The 17,307-nt window shown below is 49.5% G+C and overlaps 4 protein-coding genes; 3 read left to right on the top strand and 1 right to left on the bottom strand.

Annotated features, from left to right (window-relative positions):
* Positions 1–183: 183 nt before the first annotated feature.
* FFUJ_09751 (related to U4/U6 small nuclear ribonucleoprotein hPrp3) lies at positions 184–1,695 on the top strand (the record flags this gene model as incomplete). XM_023568313.1 has 3 exons in its annotated part: positions 184–324; positions 376–1,036; positions 1,091–1,695. The coding sequence occupies 3 exons, from the start codon at positions 184–186 to the stop codon at positions 1,693–1,695; spliced, it is 1,407 nt and encodes a 468-aa protein (XP_023435531.1).
* A 5,421-nt stretch (positions 1,696–7,116) lies between these two features.
* On the top strand, positions 7,117–8,369 carry FFUJ_09752 (related to epithelial zinc-finger ezf protein; the record flags this gene model as incomplete). XM_023568312.1 has 2 exons in its annotated part: positions 7,117–8,186; positions 8,240–8,369. The coding sequence occupies 2 exons, from the start codon at positions 7,117–7,119 to the stop codon at positions 8,367–8,369; spliced, it is 1,200 nt and encodes a 399-aa protein (XP_023435530.1).
* A 1,954-nt stretch (positions 8,370–10,323) lies between these two features.
* FFUJ_09753 (related to phosphatidic acid-preferring phospholipase A1) lies at positions 10,324–13,397 on the top strand (the record flags this gene model as incomplete). XM_023568311.1 has 2 exons in its annotated part: positions 10,324–11,492; positions 11,540–13,397. 2 exons carry the CDS (start codon positions 10,324–10,326, stop codon positions 13,395–13,397), a joined length of 3,027 nt encoding a protein of 1,008 aa, XP_023435529.1.
* Positions 13,398–13,710: 313 nt separating this feature from the next.
* Positions 13,711–16,532, bottom strand: FFUJ_09754 (probable excision repair protein rhp3; the record flags this gene model as incomplete). XM_023568310.1 has 9 exons in its annotated part: positions 13,711–15,158; positions 15,215–15,545; positions 15,605–15,721; positions 15,780–16,033; positions 16,084–16,206; positions 16,279–16,298; positions 16,362–16,371; positions 16,426–16,466; positions 16,516–16,532. The coding sequence occupies 9 exons, from the start codon at positions 16,530–16,532 to the stop codon at positions 13,711–13,713; spliced, it is 2,361 nt and encodes a 786-aa protein (XP_023436194.1).
* Between the last annotated feature and the right edge of the window lie 775 nt (positions 16,533–17,307).

The following is a 17,307-nucleotide window of genomic DNA, read 5'->3' as shown; positions in this document are numbered from 1 at the left end:
TCTATTGCACGCGCATCACCGAAACCAGGACCGCCGGACCTTCCAACTGAATTTTTCCTGTTGATACCCGCCATAGTTCGCAGTTGAAATAATTAATCATCCAAACGCGCTCTTTAGCACAGCTGTAAAAGGCAGTGTCTTTGTAGCCTTAATCAAACGATCAGGCATCGTTGAGCTGCAGTGATGGATCGCAACAACCAATCCCATGGGCTCGGCCCTCGCCATGATGCATCATCGCGAGTGCAAAAGACCGAGTCTGCTGCGGACAGGATGGCTGCACTCAAGGCTCGAGTCGCCGCAGCAATCGGAACCAGCAAGGCAAAGGGGGGTCTAAATGTTGGGCTTCATCCTGCCTTGGAAGATCTAGGATCATATAAGCCCGCAAGTAAACCAAAGGAATCGACACCAATACCATCAAGCGGGCGAACAGACAAGGTCCGATCGCAAGACGCCACGAGGCTAGGCTTGGTCAACAAACAGAATGGAGAAAACCCCTACTACGATCCTAGTCTTTCAACACAACCTGGTGGAGGGAAGGGACGACAGTCAAGATCACTTGTGTTCAACCAGAAGGGCAAATATATTGCCCAAGCCAATGCTCTTCGTCGACAAGCCGCCTTGGAGGCGATGAAAAAACGAATTGCAGAGCAAACTCGAAAAGCTGGTATCGACGATGATCTAGATGTTGAAAGGAACTATGTCGTGGATGCACCGCCAGAGATTGAGTGGTGGGATGAAGGACTTGTTGACGGAGGAAGCTATTACAGGCTGGATGACCCTTCGAAACTCAAACTTACGACAGCTGACAGCATTATCACTGAATACATTCAGCATCCGGTTGCACTCGAGCCACCTCAAGACCGACATGTTCCAGCGGCGAAGCCTATGTTCCTGACTTCGAGAGAGCAAGCAAAATTGAGGCGACAACGGCGAATGGCTGAGCTAAAAGAAATGCAAGCTAAAATTCGCTTGGGATTGGTACCAGCTCCGCCTCCCAAGGTCAAGAAGGGCAACCTGATGCGAGTTCTTGGTGACGGTGAGGCTAACATATGATTTCACTGACTTAATCACATACTAATGTTTTATCTAGTTGCCGTCAAGGATCCAACTGCTGTCGAAGCGCGTGTCAATCGAGAGATTGCGGAACGCCACCAAAAACATGTCGAAACAAACGAAGAAAGAAAACTCACCAAAGATCAGAAACACGACAAAATTGCGACGAATCAACAAAAAGACGCCGAGAAGGGAATTCACATGTTGGTCTTCAAGATTGAAAGCCTAGCGAATGGGCAACACCGTTATAAGATCGGTATGAACGCTGAGCAACTGGCACTTACAGGCATATGCGTCATGCACCCCAAATTCAATTTGGTGATTGTAGAAGGAGGCGAATGGAGTATCAAGAAGTACAAGAAGCTCATGCTTAACCGAATCGACTGGACCGAGAATTCGCCGTCAAGAGACCGAGACGGAAAACAAGGCGCCACACGCGACTGGCTCCTGGCCGAAAAGGATAACGGCGAGCTTAAGGATATGTCGATGAACGAATGCAAGCTTGTCTTTGAGGGCGAAGAGAAGGCGCGAGCATTCAGAAAATGGGGAAGTAAAGTGTGTGAGACAGACTCGGAAGCGAGAGATGCTCTGGCCCGTACCAAGATGGACAACTTCTGGCAACTCGCCAAAGGCTTTGCCTAAGCAAACAGACAGATACGTATGGATATTCGCCGAGGTGCGACAAGAACAAGAACTCCGAACTCCTCAGAGGTGTGGCTCAATTATTAATAAACTCCCCTAATAATTAGCTGTAAACTTGCGAAAGATTTGCATAGTCTGGACTATCATGACTGTGACATATTGCATGGATACAGAGAATAACTATGTGGCAAGTAGATGAACATCTCGGGACTTCTTGAATAGGTGTTCCTTGCTAGGCGCCTTGCTCCATGAGTATGAGAGCGAGATTATGGGGTTGCAATTGACAGGCGCGGCGACGAGCATCTGATACTCGTTGAGCCGAGGAACTTATGAGATACTTGGTAACCTTGCGTCATTAATGTGTGACAGTGCTTTGGGGTTCAACAACAAATGTTCTAAAGCTCTTGTGCAGTAGCATCCTAAGAATAGAACTAGGGGTCTGTTATTGCGATCTAGACTCTGGACTTTGACTTATACGTAGAGTTCTGTACAAAAGAGACCCTGGGCGCGGCCGCCTCAACGGGCCTTTGCCATATACCCAGTAGCTGGATGTGCCCCTTGGTTGCTCGCAGTTTGGTCGACGGATTGTAAACAGGCCCTGGGGGCTAGAAGATCACCACCAACTGACAAGGATACAGGAGGTACTGCAGTAACAAACCAATATGGCAGGCAGATTCCGGGGAATTTGCCGGTTTAGGTGCTGCAGCTCTACGTACCTGTCTTGTGCGACCTTGCATTGTCAGACCAAGAACGGAACTGGATGAGAGCTGAGGCAACGCTTCCGGCGTACCTCAGCCGTGAGATAGATCTTCGAGATCCTTGACTTGAAGATCATCATGGCATGCATGGATGGTCTGGAAGGCTCCAAGTGGGATGGATCTCCGTGGACCCCTGATCGAGGAGAAAGACCTAGGCTGGGGATCGATCATAGCCAGCGCACGGCTCACTTGGGAATCGCCTGAATCCCGTTTAGAGTCTGTCAGGAAAACTCTAATTCGGTGCATGTCATCCAAACCGTTGAGCAGGGATACGCGAGGCAGAAGTCATCGCGAAACCACACTCAACCTCTGGAGATGGGCAACGAAGCAGATGGGATTGTATATCGTGTTGCGGGCTGGAACTGCGGAAGAGCACTACTACAAGAAACGTGTGGTCGTGCGAGAATGGACATCTTGCTCGATACTGCTCAGCCATAACCGTCGCGACAACTGTCATCTGTAGTCACCACCCAGATTGAAGATGCGCACTCACTGCCAAGAGCTATTCGGAATCAATATGGTGGGCAATCATCCTGGCAGGCATCCAGGATCTGATTTAAATAGCCTCCGTGGAAGCAAGCAAAGGAGAAAGTACCGTAGCTACCGTTCTCATCACAGGCCATGGCATTCCTAATGCAGTGGCTTCTGCAGGTGTAGGTACCAGGAATCGATGGAACAGTCAAAGATTGCCCACCATCTATTGCCCCCTCTCTTTGTCGTCCTGGATTACCCACTCGTGCCTCGATCCCAGAGACAGTTGGTGTGCCATTGCCAGTCAAGAGCTGGCTCTGAATTAAGCTTGTGCAGCAATCGATCGGTGATTGCAGTTTTGGGACGCTCTTCGAATCATGATCTTCACGAAGGGTAACCGCACGAACCGCGTCTAATCATTCAATCTTGACCGGGACGTGTAATTAACTCGGCGATGAGAAGACAATGGCCGAATGCCGTTTGTGTAACCCTCGCCCCATGGAGTCTATCGATCCCATTACTGTGGAAGCTCTGGTTCCGAGGTGTCATTATGACTCCTGCACTCAAGAGCTTTCAGAGGGTTTTGCTTTCTTTGCTGCAGAGTTTTCGGGCCGGACTCTGCGGATGAACAATCTGGCTCCTTTGCAAGGTTCCAGGTTTCCCAGGATCCTTGACTTTTTGCGCGCAGTCATACAAAGCTCAGTTAGTTATATGGACCTTGAAGACGAACGTTTGTTAGAACAGTACGGAGTAATAATATTGTAATTAGAGTTGAAAGGAAGTGGCTTTTCTCAGTTTCGCCAGCATCGCAAAAGTATGGGTTGATGATTCAAGCCTTTCATGGTGCAGATGACAGCCCTGCAGCGCCTGGTCTGTATACGATATACGACGCTTATAAACGGACGGTTGAGAAGTACCTAGGTCTTGCGCCGTAGATCATTCAAGAACTCTTCAGCTCATGATTATTATATAGTAGGTAGCCGAGTCCGCAGCCAATAAGGAGGGAGTCGAGCGAAATAATCTGCATCTAAAACCCTGACGCATATGGGAACAAAACAAAACAACACAACACAATACTCTATAACGTGCCTGCCTGCCTGCCTGCTTGCTCGCTCTGAAATTGGATCGTGGACTTAAACCTACTACCTAGGTACCTTAGGCTTTGGCGTCTCGGCGGCAAAAAGAACCGGTGCGCCTGCGCCTGTCAGGTCTGTACATATAGTTAGACTCATGATTATCCAGGGACCCTAGAAAGCTGGGACGTTTTGTCTTGGCTTTCGCCAATTTGGGCAAACTCGTCGCGACTTTACCCCGTAAGGTGGTGGAGGTTAGAGACGGGATGGACCAAAAATTAGGAACCCCCGCCATGAGACAGAAGCCCCCGAGGCACTAACGTTAGCTGAGTGCTCCCTCTTCATGGACTTACTCGGCTGATGATGCATACCCGCTGTTTGTACTGATTTTCCATTGCTTGCTCGATTGCTGGTGTATTCGTATGTACGGATGTTGAACGCAGCGTCATCATTTAGCGCAGTAGCATCGCCGGATGCAATACGTCGCCTCCCCAGATGCATGGACTGGGAGAAGAGATCTTGCTTTCTGACAAATACCTACTACCTATCTAACCGCGAGAGCAACGCGGATATGGCCTATAATCTCCGTCCGAGTGGGCTTTATCCTACAAGATTAATTTTGGTGGGTGTATCTATCTCAACCGCAGATAGATATTGGATGGATGGATGGATGCGCAAAGGTACCTAAAATTATATACGGACGGAGTCCATGCAGTGTAAGAACGGAGTATTGAAAGGACCGGGCCGTCGTAGGGTAAGACAAGACAAGATAAGGCGAGCCTCAAACTGTGTTTTGTGCCGTGGATTTGGAAATACAGTATCTTCGGTCCGGCTGCGTTTAAACGGGATGAATGAATATTGAGGCTATTTGCCAACATGTGCGTCCATCCACCGCTGGGGCGTTGATATGTCCAGTATAGCCCGGTTAGTGAGGTACTAAGGTACCCTACCTAAGGTAGGTAGGTACCTTAGTATGTAGAGGCCGTTTTGCGGGGCGCCACCGGCCGTTGAGCGGGCTGGAGGCCAGGAACAAGCCGATATCTACTGCCACATCTGGTAAAGTTACAGGCACTGTAGACTTCCTAACAAACAGCCGCGCCATTTGGGCCTTCAGAAGTCCCATCACAGGCCGTTTCAAGGATAAACAGCACTGTCCTTTCGTTACATCGTGCCCACCTACTCCACAAGTTCCTGACCCACCTGGACCGCGCCCACTTAATTATTCCGTGCAACGGCAGCGTGTAGGGATAAATTGGACATGAGAGCTTCCACATATCACATCCATTCTCCAGACCAGCCGGAGTCACGGCCCTGCCCCAAGCCAAACACAGCACTTGACCGGTTCGACCAGGGGTTTATTCCCTATTATCCTCTGGGGTTTCCTCGTACTTTACCGTATCGGCTTTTCGGATCTAGCCCGGTTCCTACTGTACTTGGCCTTGCCTTGCCATTCGCCTGGCTTGCACCGAGCCGGACTCGCACGAGTCGCACCACCTGATCCGTTGGCCCTACCATGCCATTGAGACGGGACGCATACAGAGATTAGAGCCTACCGTGAGGCCCCTGGCCCTCATCCTGATGGGACCTATGTCTGCACATGAACGATCCATGATTTGGCCAAGGAACCTCCCTCCATCTTCAGGAACGCTAGACGATAATTATGAGGACGCAAAGCACGAACCGTCGCCAACAGGTCAGCGGTGATGGCCCCCAAATTCTGACTGGTCAACAGAGCTCAAAGGAATTATGGCAGCATGCTGTGGAATGGTGTTTATGACGTTGCAGCCATCAAGCTTTTCCTTGATTCTGTCTCGGCGAATCTACCATGCTGCCCTCCAAAGATAATAATAGTGAGCAACCATAGGATGCCAACGACAAATGCGCTCACTTGTTTACCTACTCTCCAAGGTGCCTTACGTACCTACCTACCTAAGACCGCGGGCCACCGTCGTTGGTTCTCACGCACCTGCATCTACCTTGCGGTCATGGCACTACAAGTGCTTGAACTGCATGGGCCAGCCTGCCAAATTGGGGCTGTGCGCACACTTCAATCCAGAGAAAGCGCAAGGTGCCGTACTCGATATCTTCCGAGTGTGTTGGTGTTCTTCTTGTGTTGGCTCTTGATGGTGGAGAACTCATGGGACGATGGCATCACTTTGAAAAAGAACCCACGAACATGGTTCAAATACGGACATATTCCAAACTTGGACTGGCTTGGGCTGAGCCGGGGTTAGGCTCTGTCTCTATACTACTTCGTTCGTTATCGTTGCACCAACAACAGTGCCTGCACAGAGTGTTAAGCAGCCGTCTCTCAAGTCTTGGAAATCCTGGTCGCTGCGGAATGCGGCCCTCTATACCTTAGCTCGCGTTAGGGTTGATTTTATGCTCTAATTTGGGTCACTCAACGGCCTGACTTGCACACATCTTACTTGCCTGCTTGGCTGGGTGGTGACAGCAAACGGCCCTAGCGATACCGTTATCTACCTCAAGTCATCCGCGAGATCTGTCAAGGGTCGCAATGGCCCAGCCGTGTGGTTGGCGAGCTCGATCCTGGCCTAGACCTCATTTCGCTCTCCTCCCGGCCCCGTCACCCGCTTCTCGACACCTTCCCAGTGGCTCTCTAGCCGTGAACGCCAACCTACCCGTCTCCCCACCTTGGACTCGCCTTTCTAGCCTGTCTTGCCTGTTTCTCTAGCACCCCCCATGTACCTAGGCGGAGACTGATCCTTCGACAATCCTCGTCTGGGTCTAATTCATCGATGGTAGTAGCTTCATCAAAGAGGATCTAAGTAATCGATCTTCCCTGTACGTACGTCCATTTCTCGCCCAGGACTTAGTTTGGTCGACGTTCGTCTTTGTTGCCACCGTCCGTCTGCGTCTGTTGCTCACAACTCCATCTCCCGTGTTGGTTGTGCTCTCGCTGTATTTATCCTACTGATACCCCGTCATGGGGTTTCCCGTCTTGGTTGATGAATCTCTACTCACTGTAGTACCTAATCTAACGGTGCCTGTGGCCTGTGGTTCTCTACCTACCGGAAGTGCATGGCTCATGAGACCCTAGCATCCCCACGGATTCTAACCCGACCCTCGCATACTTGCTTTCTATAACGACTTCAAATATGTACCTGACACCTCCCTCGACCTCGAACTCCCCCGTATCGCAGTATTCACAGTTCTTCGAAACGAGTTCGTCCAGTTCTGACACTTCCTGCCCCCCGAATCGCCTGCCGTCTTGCTACGGCTCTCCATTTCAGCAAGCTGTCTCAGGCGTTTCACATTCAGACTTGGATTCGGATTCGTACTCCCACCACGCTCGCTGGTTCACAGTGCCTCAGCCAGAGCTTCTATCACCGCCTCCCATGGACCACGGTAGCACTGCTTGGGTCACACCAGACGGCTTAGTGGCTGGAACAAGCACAGCTTCTTCAAGCTCGGTAGAACCTGACGCCCTGCATGCGGATTTTAATGCATTTGCTGGATACGACTCTTGTTTGCCTCCCTCATATCAGACACATGACGCCTACATGCCGCCCAGTCGCAACACGTCAGTCCATGAGCCCTCATTGTCGTCTACTAGCCAATCCTCGCGAGCGCCATCAATAGGCGCAAGACCACCGTATGGATACTTGCAAGATCCCTCTAACTCAAGATTCAGAGTCGAAGGCTCCGTGAGCAGCTATGGTCAGGGATATGACCCGCAACCGTACTCAACTGCCGGTCCATCTGCTGCTGCTTATCAAACCGACGGGGCCTCCTTCGCTTCAAATCTGCCCTCCAGCCTCGGCGCAAGTAGTTCAACGACCTGGCCGAAGCAAGAATATGAGGTGCCGCAGTTCTATTCTACCCCACAAAATCAACTTCCTGATCTTGGCCAGGAGAGGAGACTGTTGAAGACAAGCAAGGCTAAGAGACCCACAAGAAAGCACACATCGAAGGAAGAGGCCAACTTCCAATGCGAAGTCAAAGGATGCGGGAAGTTCTTCAGTCGCAGTTACAACTACAAATCGCACCTAGAGACTCATGATGAGAAGCGCGAATATCCATTTCCCTGCACTGTCGACGGGTGCACTAAGAAGTTTGTGCGGAAGACCGACCTTCAACGACACCACCAGAGTGTGCACATGAAGGAACGCAATCATAAGTGTGACTATTGCGGACGCCTCTTCGCCCGAAAGGACACCCTGAGAAGGTAAGCATGCCATGCACTCCGGCGCTCACAAACTCTAATAGTTAAAATTGTAGACATATGGAGGACGGCTGTTCGAAGCGCTTTGATATCGGGACACTCAACTTGCAAGGTCCAGGTTTCGCAGGTTTGGGGATTGTTAGCCCAACCAGACCGTCCGGCTTAGACCCTCGCCGCCCTGGATAAGCTTGGGTATAACATGCTACACAGTCGTCATCAACACTACAGATGTATTTAAAGATACATAGTAATCCACCGATGTGGCCGGGTCCTTGATCGGGAAGAAGTTAGACTTCTTTCAGAGGCCTTTTCTTGAGGCATTCAAGTTAGAAACGGCATCGAAACCTGGCCTAAAATTGGAAAAGGTAGGCTGGCTAATGATACCGCGGCAAAGTGTCTTGCTGACTTGTATTCTTTAGGAACACGTATTATCACCTAAGAAAGGGAGTAATCAGACTCACGAAACCCAATGGGCTGTATGTATCAAAATAATAATAACAACAACAACAACAACAACAACATGATGAGTTGGTGGCAAAGTGCACTCGAACTGGAGGTCCACTTATCGGCGTCTCCGTATATTCTGGATAAAGCCTTGCTCCAATATGCAGATACTGCAACGGTTGAGGCAGAGACACAAAAGTTCTCGAAGAGGAAAACTCTGTTGGTGCCTTTCCACATGCGACGGCCTAGGGTTCGCATGCATTATGCAGAGAGCCTCACCTGGGCGACATGTCGAAACGACTCACCTCGGCATATGCGAACTTGACAAATAGAATCTTGATCTGGAAGCTCGCTGGTAATGGGATCCTTTGTGTCAAGTCCCACTTTGGAGAATAATTTGTCAAGGTTTGCTGCTCGACTAGAGCAAGCGAGTCCAACTCTCGCATCCTTGTGATTAAGATTGCTTGCGGCTGCAGTTTGATTACATGACACCGAGGCTCACACTAGCATCATTGAGTAGAATAGAATGGACAGATTCTTGAGTGAAGCTGCACAGCAGAAAATGGAGTAGGTCTAGTTGACGGTACGGTAGGAAGAACACCAAGGACGTTATCTGGCATATCTTGGTACGATGTAGTGAAAATAAAGATTCAGTACAAATAAAGATTCTCATCCACATGCAACAATGCCGACTGAAGACAAGGATCTGTCTGTGGAGCATCGCCTATCGATTTGGATTGAATTGTCATCACCCCGTAATTTGTACGGTATTTCGCTTCGCAGGTTCATGCTTTGGCTTGTTGATCCGATTGGATCGTGGGAAACAGTGTACATCCTAACGTTAGAAGGATGGACTGCATTGTATCCGTAAGTACCTATGTATTGATAATGCCGGCAGAGCATTCGTCATGGGCACACTGTATGTACGGAGGCACCTTTGATTTTTCTTTTCATGTTCAATACTAACGTTACCTACCTACTAAGGTAGTAGTAGTAGTCTGAAGCAATCTCAAGTACAGAATTGAGGTACTAACTGCTTCGATGTGAGTACGTGGAGGTTTTGTTGATAACATGCTTGCCTACATACGTGGCAGAGGCGTAACTAATGCATGTAATAAATAGCACCTGGTGTTGAACTGGATCTTCTAGAAAGGTGCCTAAAATTGGAGTTTCTTCAGATCGCACCACAAGTACGGAGTAGCATTTCTCACAATCTGGCTGTAGAGATACATTTGTTTCAAGGCACAGTACCTTACTCGGCATGGTGAGTTAAGGTAAGGCACCAAAGGTAGTCAGTACATGTCTAGGTACCTACTAAGTGACCTTGCTTTAGGTAGTTGGTACCTTACCTACCTACCTAGTTGGAGGTAGCCCCATATTTTAAAGGCAGACATCATCCCCCACGTCATGGCGTCTCTTGAATCACAACCCAGATCGGTCAAGCCAGCCCTGAAGCCTTGGCCTTAGCCAAGTTTACTTCGTCTTCCTCTTCCTCCTCCTCCGATTTCTATGGCCTTGTGAGAGACCAGCAAGGAAGCTTCAAGCTCTACCTAGGTACCCATGGCACGGCCGACTACTACAGAATATACAGCTGCCGCGCAAGGCTTGACCCGAGAGCGTTAGGTTGTTGATACGCATTCAATCCAATCCCACCTGTAGTCGCGACCCTAGCGAGACATCACCGCCATCGATCGACATGACTGACGATAACCACACCTACAGCGCCAAATGTCGCCTGGCCCCTATTTCTCGCGTTCAACGCGAAGATGAGGTTCCCCCGGTCGAGGCTCAGTTCTTCTACTCTTCAGTCATCCCCATTGACGACCCCCTTTCAACTTCCTCAACCGTTGGTGCCGAATCAAAGACAAATAAAGGACAAGTGCGCCCCTTTTCGCGAGGTGATAATAATGCGCTGGAAAAGGCTTGGCTGAGTCTCATGTCTGAGCCTTCACGTTTCGCTCATCAAGATGCACTGAAGAATCTGGACCGCACTCCTCAATTTGATACAGAGGTGCTCGGCTCGCTCATCCAGCTTATAGCCACAAATCACTGGGAGAGGCACCGGAAAGGCTATCAGCCACAAGACGTGACAGCCCCAGCCAGTGATGTACTGCCCACAACGCCTGTGCCCGCCTGTTGCTGTGAATTGGCCCTTGACGTTTCCCAAGAACTCGAGAGAGCTTTCTGCGCCCTTGTCAGGAGGCGAAGTCCAGCCCTGAATGTTGACCAAGTCACGCAACAGGTCGTGTTTGTACTTGATCGGTTGAAAAAGCAAGCCAACGATGAATTTGAGGCTCAGCCGGTATCAAACAGCACATCCTCGAGCCATCCAGGAACCGCTTCCACCAGTACTACTAACCACCCAGTTACCCGCATTCCCAAGACCACAACAACAGAGACTCGTAGTTCTAAGCGTCGATCAACTATAGGAGAAATGAGAGCAAGAACCAACAGCTTATCCATCTCACAGCCCCCACGACTACGAACCCCCGTTGGCAGTCCCGGCCTTACACGACCACCAGTTGTCGATGATGGAATTTCTGGTAGACCATTCGTACGCGTTGGAAGCCCAGAGACGCAGTCAAAACCCGGATCTCTCCTGCTGATTGGACTTGGAGGCCCAGATCGGGATACCTCTCGAAACCCGGATTATCCTCAAGTCGTTTCCGAACAAGAAGAGACTGTGACCATTGCGAACCAAGGGGCCCAGGCAGGACCTGAGGAGAGCCAGACCAAGGTATCCGAGGTTGCTGTTGGAATATCAAGACTTCATATGGTCATGTTGCCTGTGCTTCAGATGAAGCCGATATACTGGTCCCCCATCAACGATGTTGCAGTTGTTTCTAGGGCGACGTGGTTCTATAGGTTGTATTTCCAGGGTCGATAAGGATGATGTAACTGACTTGATCCAGAGACACCATGCTCCCAATACCCCCGGCTGTTGCTAATCAGTTAGAGGCCGGCTATCACTATCTGCGACCATGGACTGAGACATGGAGTGATGAGCTCCGATGTGCTATCGACGTGGGACCATTGGGTGAAGAAAAGATTTCATATAGACTATGGCCCGAAGATTCAGAGATAGGATACGGGGACGACTTCCTTGAGCCAGTTATACCATTAGATCCATTTTGCGCTGCTCGCTGCTTTCGAGGTGAAGCTGCTGCTGAAGGTAGGATTGATATGACTCCCATGAAGAAGGCAACAGCGGAAGACGCAAACATCCCGACCCGACCGTATTCGAATTATCATGTCCTGTATAAGAATGCCTCTGAAGCTTTTCTACTAAAACCGAGCCTGAAGCCATCAGCATACTATGGCCGACGACCGACGATGAAGATCATGAAAGGCGTCACTGTCGGGATTCCTGTTGCTCGAGGCTTCGATCGAGCAGCATGGGAACGCCTACGCCACAGAAAACAGGCAACAAACAAAGCAGGTGCTTCTGCTGCCGATGAGTCACACGAAAGTCGTGGACAAGATGTATGCGCTGCTTGCAAAGCTGACAAGGAGAAGTGTCAAGTGACTGATCTGGTTCTTGTCGCTCACGGCATTGGCCAGAAATTTGCAGAGAGGGTCGAGAGTTTCCATTTCACTCATGCCATCAATGGATTTCGCCGAGCTGTGAATATGGAGCTCCAGAGCCCTCTGGTCAAGCAGGTTCTACGCGACGATCAGAATGGACTGATGATCTTACCCCTAAATTGGCGAATGGGCTTGTCTTTTGAGGATGGAGGACCAATGAGGGAGGAGGATAAGGAAGAATACACGCCGGAGGGGTTTGGACTCAAAGACATCGAACCTGATACGATTCCAGCCGTTCGCAGCATGATATCAGACATCATGTTCGACATCCCCTTTTACATGTCACACCACAAAGGGAAAATGATCCAGGCTCTTGTATCAGAAGCAAATCGTGTCTATCGACTTTGGTGCCGTAACAATCCAGGTTTTGCTGAGAATGGACGCGTCCACATGATCGGACATTCCCTTGGGAGTGCAATGGCTCTTGAGATTCTCTCAAATCAACCAAACACAGCGCCAAGGCTAGACTGGTCTCGAAAGGAACCCGAGACACGTTTCTTCGAGTTTGATACCAAGAATCTTTTCCTGGCGGGCAGCCCTGCGGGATTCTTTCTTCTTCTAGAGCGTGGTGTCCTAATGCCTCGCCATGGTCGAATGAAGCCCGGAGCTGATTCGAACGACATCGTATCGAAAGACGTCGTAGCAGAGGCCGGGACTTTTGGTTGCTTGGCTGTGGACAACATATACAACATCCTTGCCAAGGAAGATCCTATTGCGTACCTGCTCAATGGCGCCGTAGACCCTGTCTACGCGGCGAGTCTCAAAAAGGCTTACGTCCCTAGCATTTCGGGTTCTCTGTGGAAGTCTGTCGGCGCCGCAATGCGAGGAGTGGTACCAGGCATGGCACCAGCACCCAACCCTCTCGTCCCGGAGCCGGAGCGTCCTTCAACGATCCGATTGCCCTCTCAGTTAGAACTTGAGGTGCACGACTTTACCCGGGAGGAGATTGCAGAGAGAAAGGCATTTCTGCTTAACGACAACGGGCAAATCGACTGGTACCTCCGTTCTGGGGGAGGGCCTTTGGAAATACAGTACCTCAACATGCTCAGTGCGCACTCCAGCTATTGGACTAATCATGATTTTATCCGAATGCTCTGCATCGAGATTGGACGAAAGCCGGGTCGGGCACATTCTATTCCCGCCCTCCGAGCAACAAAAGCTGCCAAGAGACTTTTGGTAGATTAGATCATTGTTCTTACTTTTAACGCATAGAGCAGATGATATCCTTGTTTTGTCCTTCGTTTCTTTTGATTGAGTATGCCCGAGTTGGGCGAACGGACAGCATTCGGCGTTCTGGCATTGTGTTTGGAATCAACCAAAAATAAGGCTCAGCTAGATTTTTGTTCAAGATGGATCAGCACTGCAAAGGAGTTATATAACCAACTCTAGACGGGGTTGAGCATTCTCTGATTAATTCGAATAATATGATATAAATTGATATGCTTTTGGCCTTGCAGTCTAAACCGGTTAAAGTCTGGTATCGCAGACTCGAACGAGTCTAGAAGCCATCCATCTCCATCATATCCTGGTCGAACTCGTCATCATCGTACTCAAAATTGTTGTCCTGCGCGGCAGGCTTTGGCCGTTGAGCTTCCTCCTCAAGCTCCTTGATCCTCTCTAGATCCATCTTCTCCTTATGTTCCATCAGATCCTTATATCCCCAGGTGCTGATGCCTTCCTGGTCTTTAGCCCGGAACGGTTGTGCCATTGTCCGAAGGAATCGCCTTGCGCTACTGACGGCCATGTCGGTGCTCAGATTGACGTCTGACTCTTGGAGACCTTGGTTAATCCATTTGGGTAGCTGTGAGCGCTTCTTCTGGAATCGCCGGTCGGCAAGAACCATGATTCCATAGTCGTCCTTCCCACGCAAGACTCGACCCAGACACTGGGCGGCGTGTCGCATTGCATCAAAGGAGAGGAAGTCATTCTCCTTGATGCGGTATGTTTCTCTCAAGAACTGAAGACGAGCCTTGAGAATACGTGACTCGGTGTATTGGAATGGAACTCCAATGCATAGCACAGTACGACCATATTGATGGTCGAAATCGATACCCTCGGATACCTTTCCTCGGGCGACACAGAGTAGAACAGCTCCTCTGCCGTTACAGCACGCTGTGCGGTACGTCTCCAGGGCAAGCGATGTTTCCTGTGCGTCGGGCGTTTCCACCAGGATCAGTTTGTACTTCCAAACTTCATCAAGGATACCCATTCCTTGCCACATACTAATGATAGATTCCATATAAAGATAGGATGGAAAGAAGACAACCATCCCATCCGGCGTGATCTTGGCAAATTCAGTGAGTAGATTGCCGTAGTTTCGAACCACACTGGGTTCATTCCGCACCTGAAAGCTGGTTGAGACGGAAGCCTGATCGCTACCCCGAGTGACAATCATAGGCATGAAGGATCTCCGAGCGAGGGTCATGGCATAGGATTCTTGTATGACAGTTGAGAAATCCAGCATCTTCGGGTATATCTCCAGTGGGGAAATGGTACCAGACGTGATAATAACAGAGTAGAACCTATCAAAGACGGGCTTGATAGCGATGGCGGCGTCAAGACAAGTGAAGTGAAGAACGGGGTTTGGCACTTCAGCAGTATCGGACTCAAAGGGCTCAAGGATAAGGAGAAAGCCTTTCTCGTACGTTGCCACCAGCGTTGCAAAAGTTGCAACCTCCTGAAGAGGCTGGTAATCCTCAATATTGGTGAGCTCAAGGGTCCTGACTAGCGATGTCAGACGTTCAGCGCAAAATCTCAAAGGCTTCTTCTCGATAAAAGTATGCTCTCGGAGATGGGCAAGGAACGAAGGCGGTGTTTCAGAAATGACCTGGCGCACTTTCATCCTCGTCTTCAGATACTCAATGAATCTCTTGAGGAAAGCAATAAAGTGTTCTGCCCTCCGAATGTTTCCTGGAACAGCCTCTTTAAGTAAATCTTCGGGAAGGGCTGCGGAACGGTTAGCACATTGCAACTAAGTAAGTAGATTTCTCTTTAGAACCTACCAGGATTTGCCATGAAGGCATCTTCTTGACGTGCCTCGTCAGCATCACGCAGTCCCTGAACTAGCTTCTCATACTCATTCTGTAGTTGTTGCTGGTCTGTATCCCGCATCTGTGAAATCTTGTTCTCTAGATTCTGAGCTCCTCTTGTGGCTTTACGCAGAGAGTCCTCTGTGATATCTGTGCTGAGAGATTCGATGCAAACGTTGTCAATGTTGTGAGCTTCATCAAAAACAACGATACAGTCTTTGGAAAAGTCCTTTGATACCCGTTCGGCGATTTTGGGGTCAAGCAGATAGTGGTAGGAGAATATGACTACGTTGCAGTATTGCATCTGAAGCAGAGAATAAGAATCACTAAAGCAGGGCCTATAGGGATTTGGGAAATACTCACCATTCGGCGTGCAGTAAAGTATGGGCACTGCTTATGCTCTTCACCGTATCGAATCATGTCATCGAAAGACCAGACGCCATTAGGAATCAGATTGTGAGGCTCGAGAAGGTCTAGGTTCTGTATCATTGGCTCAGGATGGAATAGGTGAGGAAAACTGAGGTTTTTTGAGACTTACGTCGTGATACACGCAGACGTCTACGTTTTCTCCACGTTCCTTTTTTTCCTTGACAAAACCGGCCGTGAGACTCCTGCAACGAGCATCAACAATGGCGCCACTCTTCTCACGCTTGACTGAAGGATGAAGACACAGGTTCTTTCGACTCGTCAAGCCCAGACCACGGAACTCTTCTTCATAACCGAGCTGCTCGGCTCGGTATTTCATGAGAGACTTCAGCTCTACTAATGCCTTTTCAATTTCGGACATGGTACCTGTTAAGGCATAAGTCAGCAATAGCAGGGTAAGGTCAAGAGTCACTCACGAGAGCAGTAGATCAGTTTGCGCCTTTCAGGCATGTATTGTTGGTACGCAACAATGAGAGACAGAAGTGACACGGTCTTGCCTGTGCCCGAAGGCATTTCCAGAACACAGTGGCCCCCTGCATCTAGTGTTTCTGGTGTGATGGGCGATCATGTCAGTAATCACGATGCATTTCAGCAATAGAAGGGGTAAGTACTTTTGAGATCACACATGTAACTTAATGCGCCTCACGGTTAGTCTATCTCATTCATTCAGACACCACAACGCCCAACAACTCACGCATATTGCTCTGAGAAAACCGAGTCAGCTGTGGCAAGTGAAACACGCGCTTATTAATGCCTACCTGGGTATATCCTGGGATAAGGGAATAAGACAGGCAAGTCACTAGATGATGTGAGTAAAAGGGGTTTCCTGAGGCGAAAGGATGTCGTACTCGATATTGAACTTCATGACGACCCGATGGCTAACTACCGGGGCAAGCCCTCGGCGAATTATTGCAGGTGTAAGAGATGGGTAGCGACAAAGATGGCAGAGGGCGTAAGGCGTGAAGTGAACTTGTGTGATCAAAGCTGAGCGTCGCGAGGTCACGTGCCGTGGCGCTGATGTCACCGAGACAGCTTTCGGTGAGGACCCATTACACCGAAGGGTACCTCCACCTTGGGTGGAGGTGAAGGTGAGGCAAATCATCAAAGTTACCAGTCCTAGCCAGTATCAGGGGAAACGAATTGAGTCACCTGTGCCTCCATACTTTAGATGGTGTGACGCAGGTCACTGAAATGGCAATGCCCCGGGAATTAATATTGCTGGTATAGAAGAACTATGCATATTGACATCAGTCAGCTTAGGACATCCGAGAGCATAACAAATAAGCCATCCCCTCTCACATACTACCCATCGAGATATTATAAACCTTGGTTATTTCTTGTCACAGGTTTGTCAAGGCTCGCTCTAAAGATTCGCTCGAGCAAAACAGGAGGTAACTACAGAGTGAATGAACTAGACTACAGTGCACATGACTTTCCGTGAGCGTCGTCTTCTGAAACAGCTCCTGAAACAGAATTGTTGATTGCTATAGGTAACTTATATCAGATGGTTATCTGCGATGAGATAAGGAGGTTCGGAACATAAAAATCGCCACGAGACGATATTGTGTGAGGGATCCAAGGCCTGGCGTAACTTTGCCACTTATTAGTGGCCTTATCGCTAGGTATGATTGACATTGAGT

The sequence above is a fragment of the Fusarium fujikuroi genome, chromosome FFUJ_chr09, assembly GCF_900079805.1.
Source record: "Fusarium fujikuroi IMI 58289 draft genome, chromosome FFUJ_chr09".
Classification (NCBI taxonomy): Eukaryota; Fungi; Ascomycota; class Sordariomycetes; order Hypocreales; family Nectriaceae; genus Fusarium; species Fusarium fujikuroi.
This window is presented reverse-complemented; position numbering and strand designations above follow the sequence as displayed.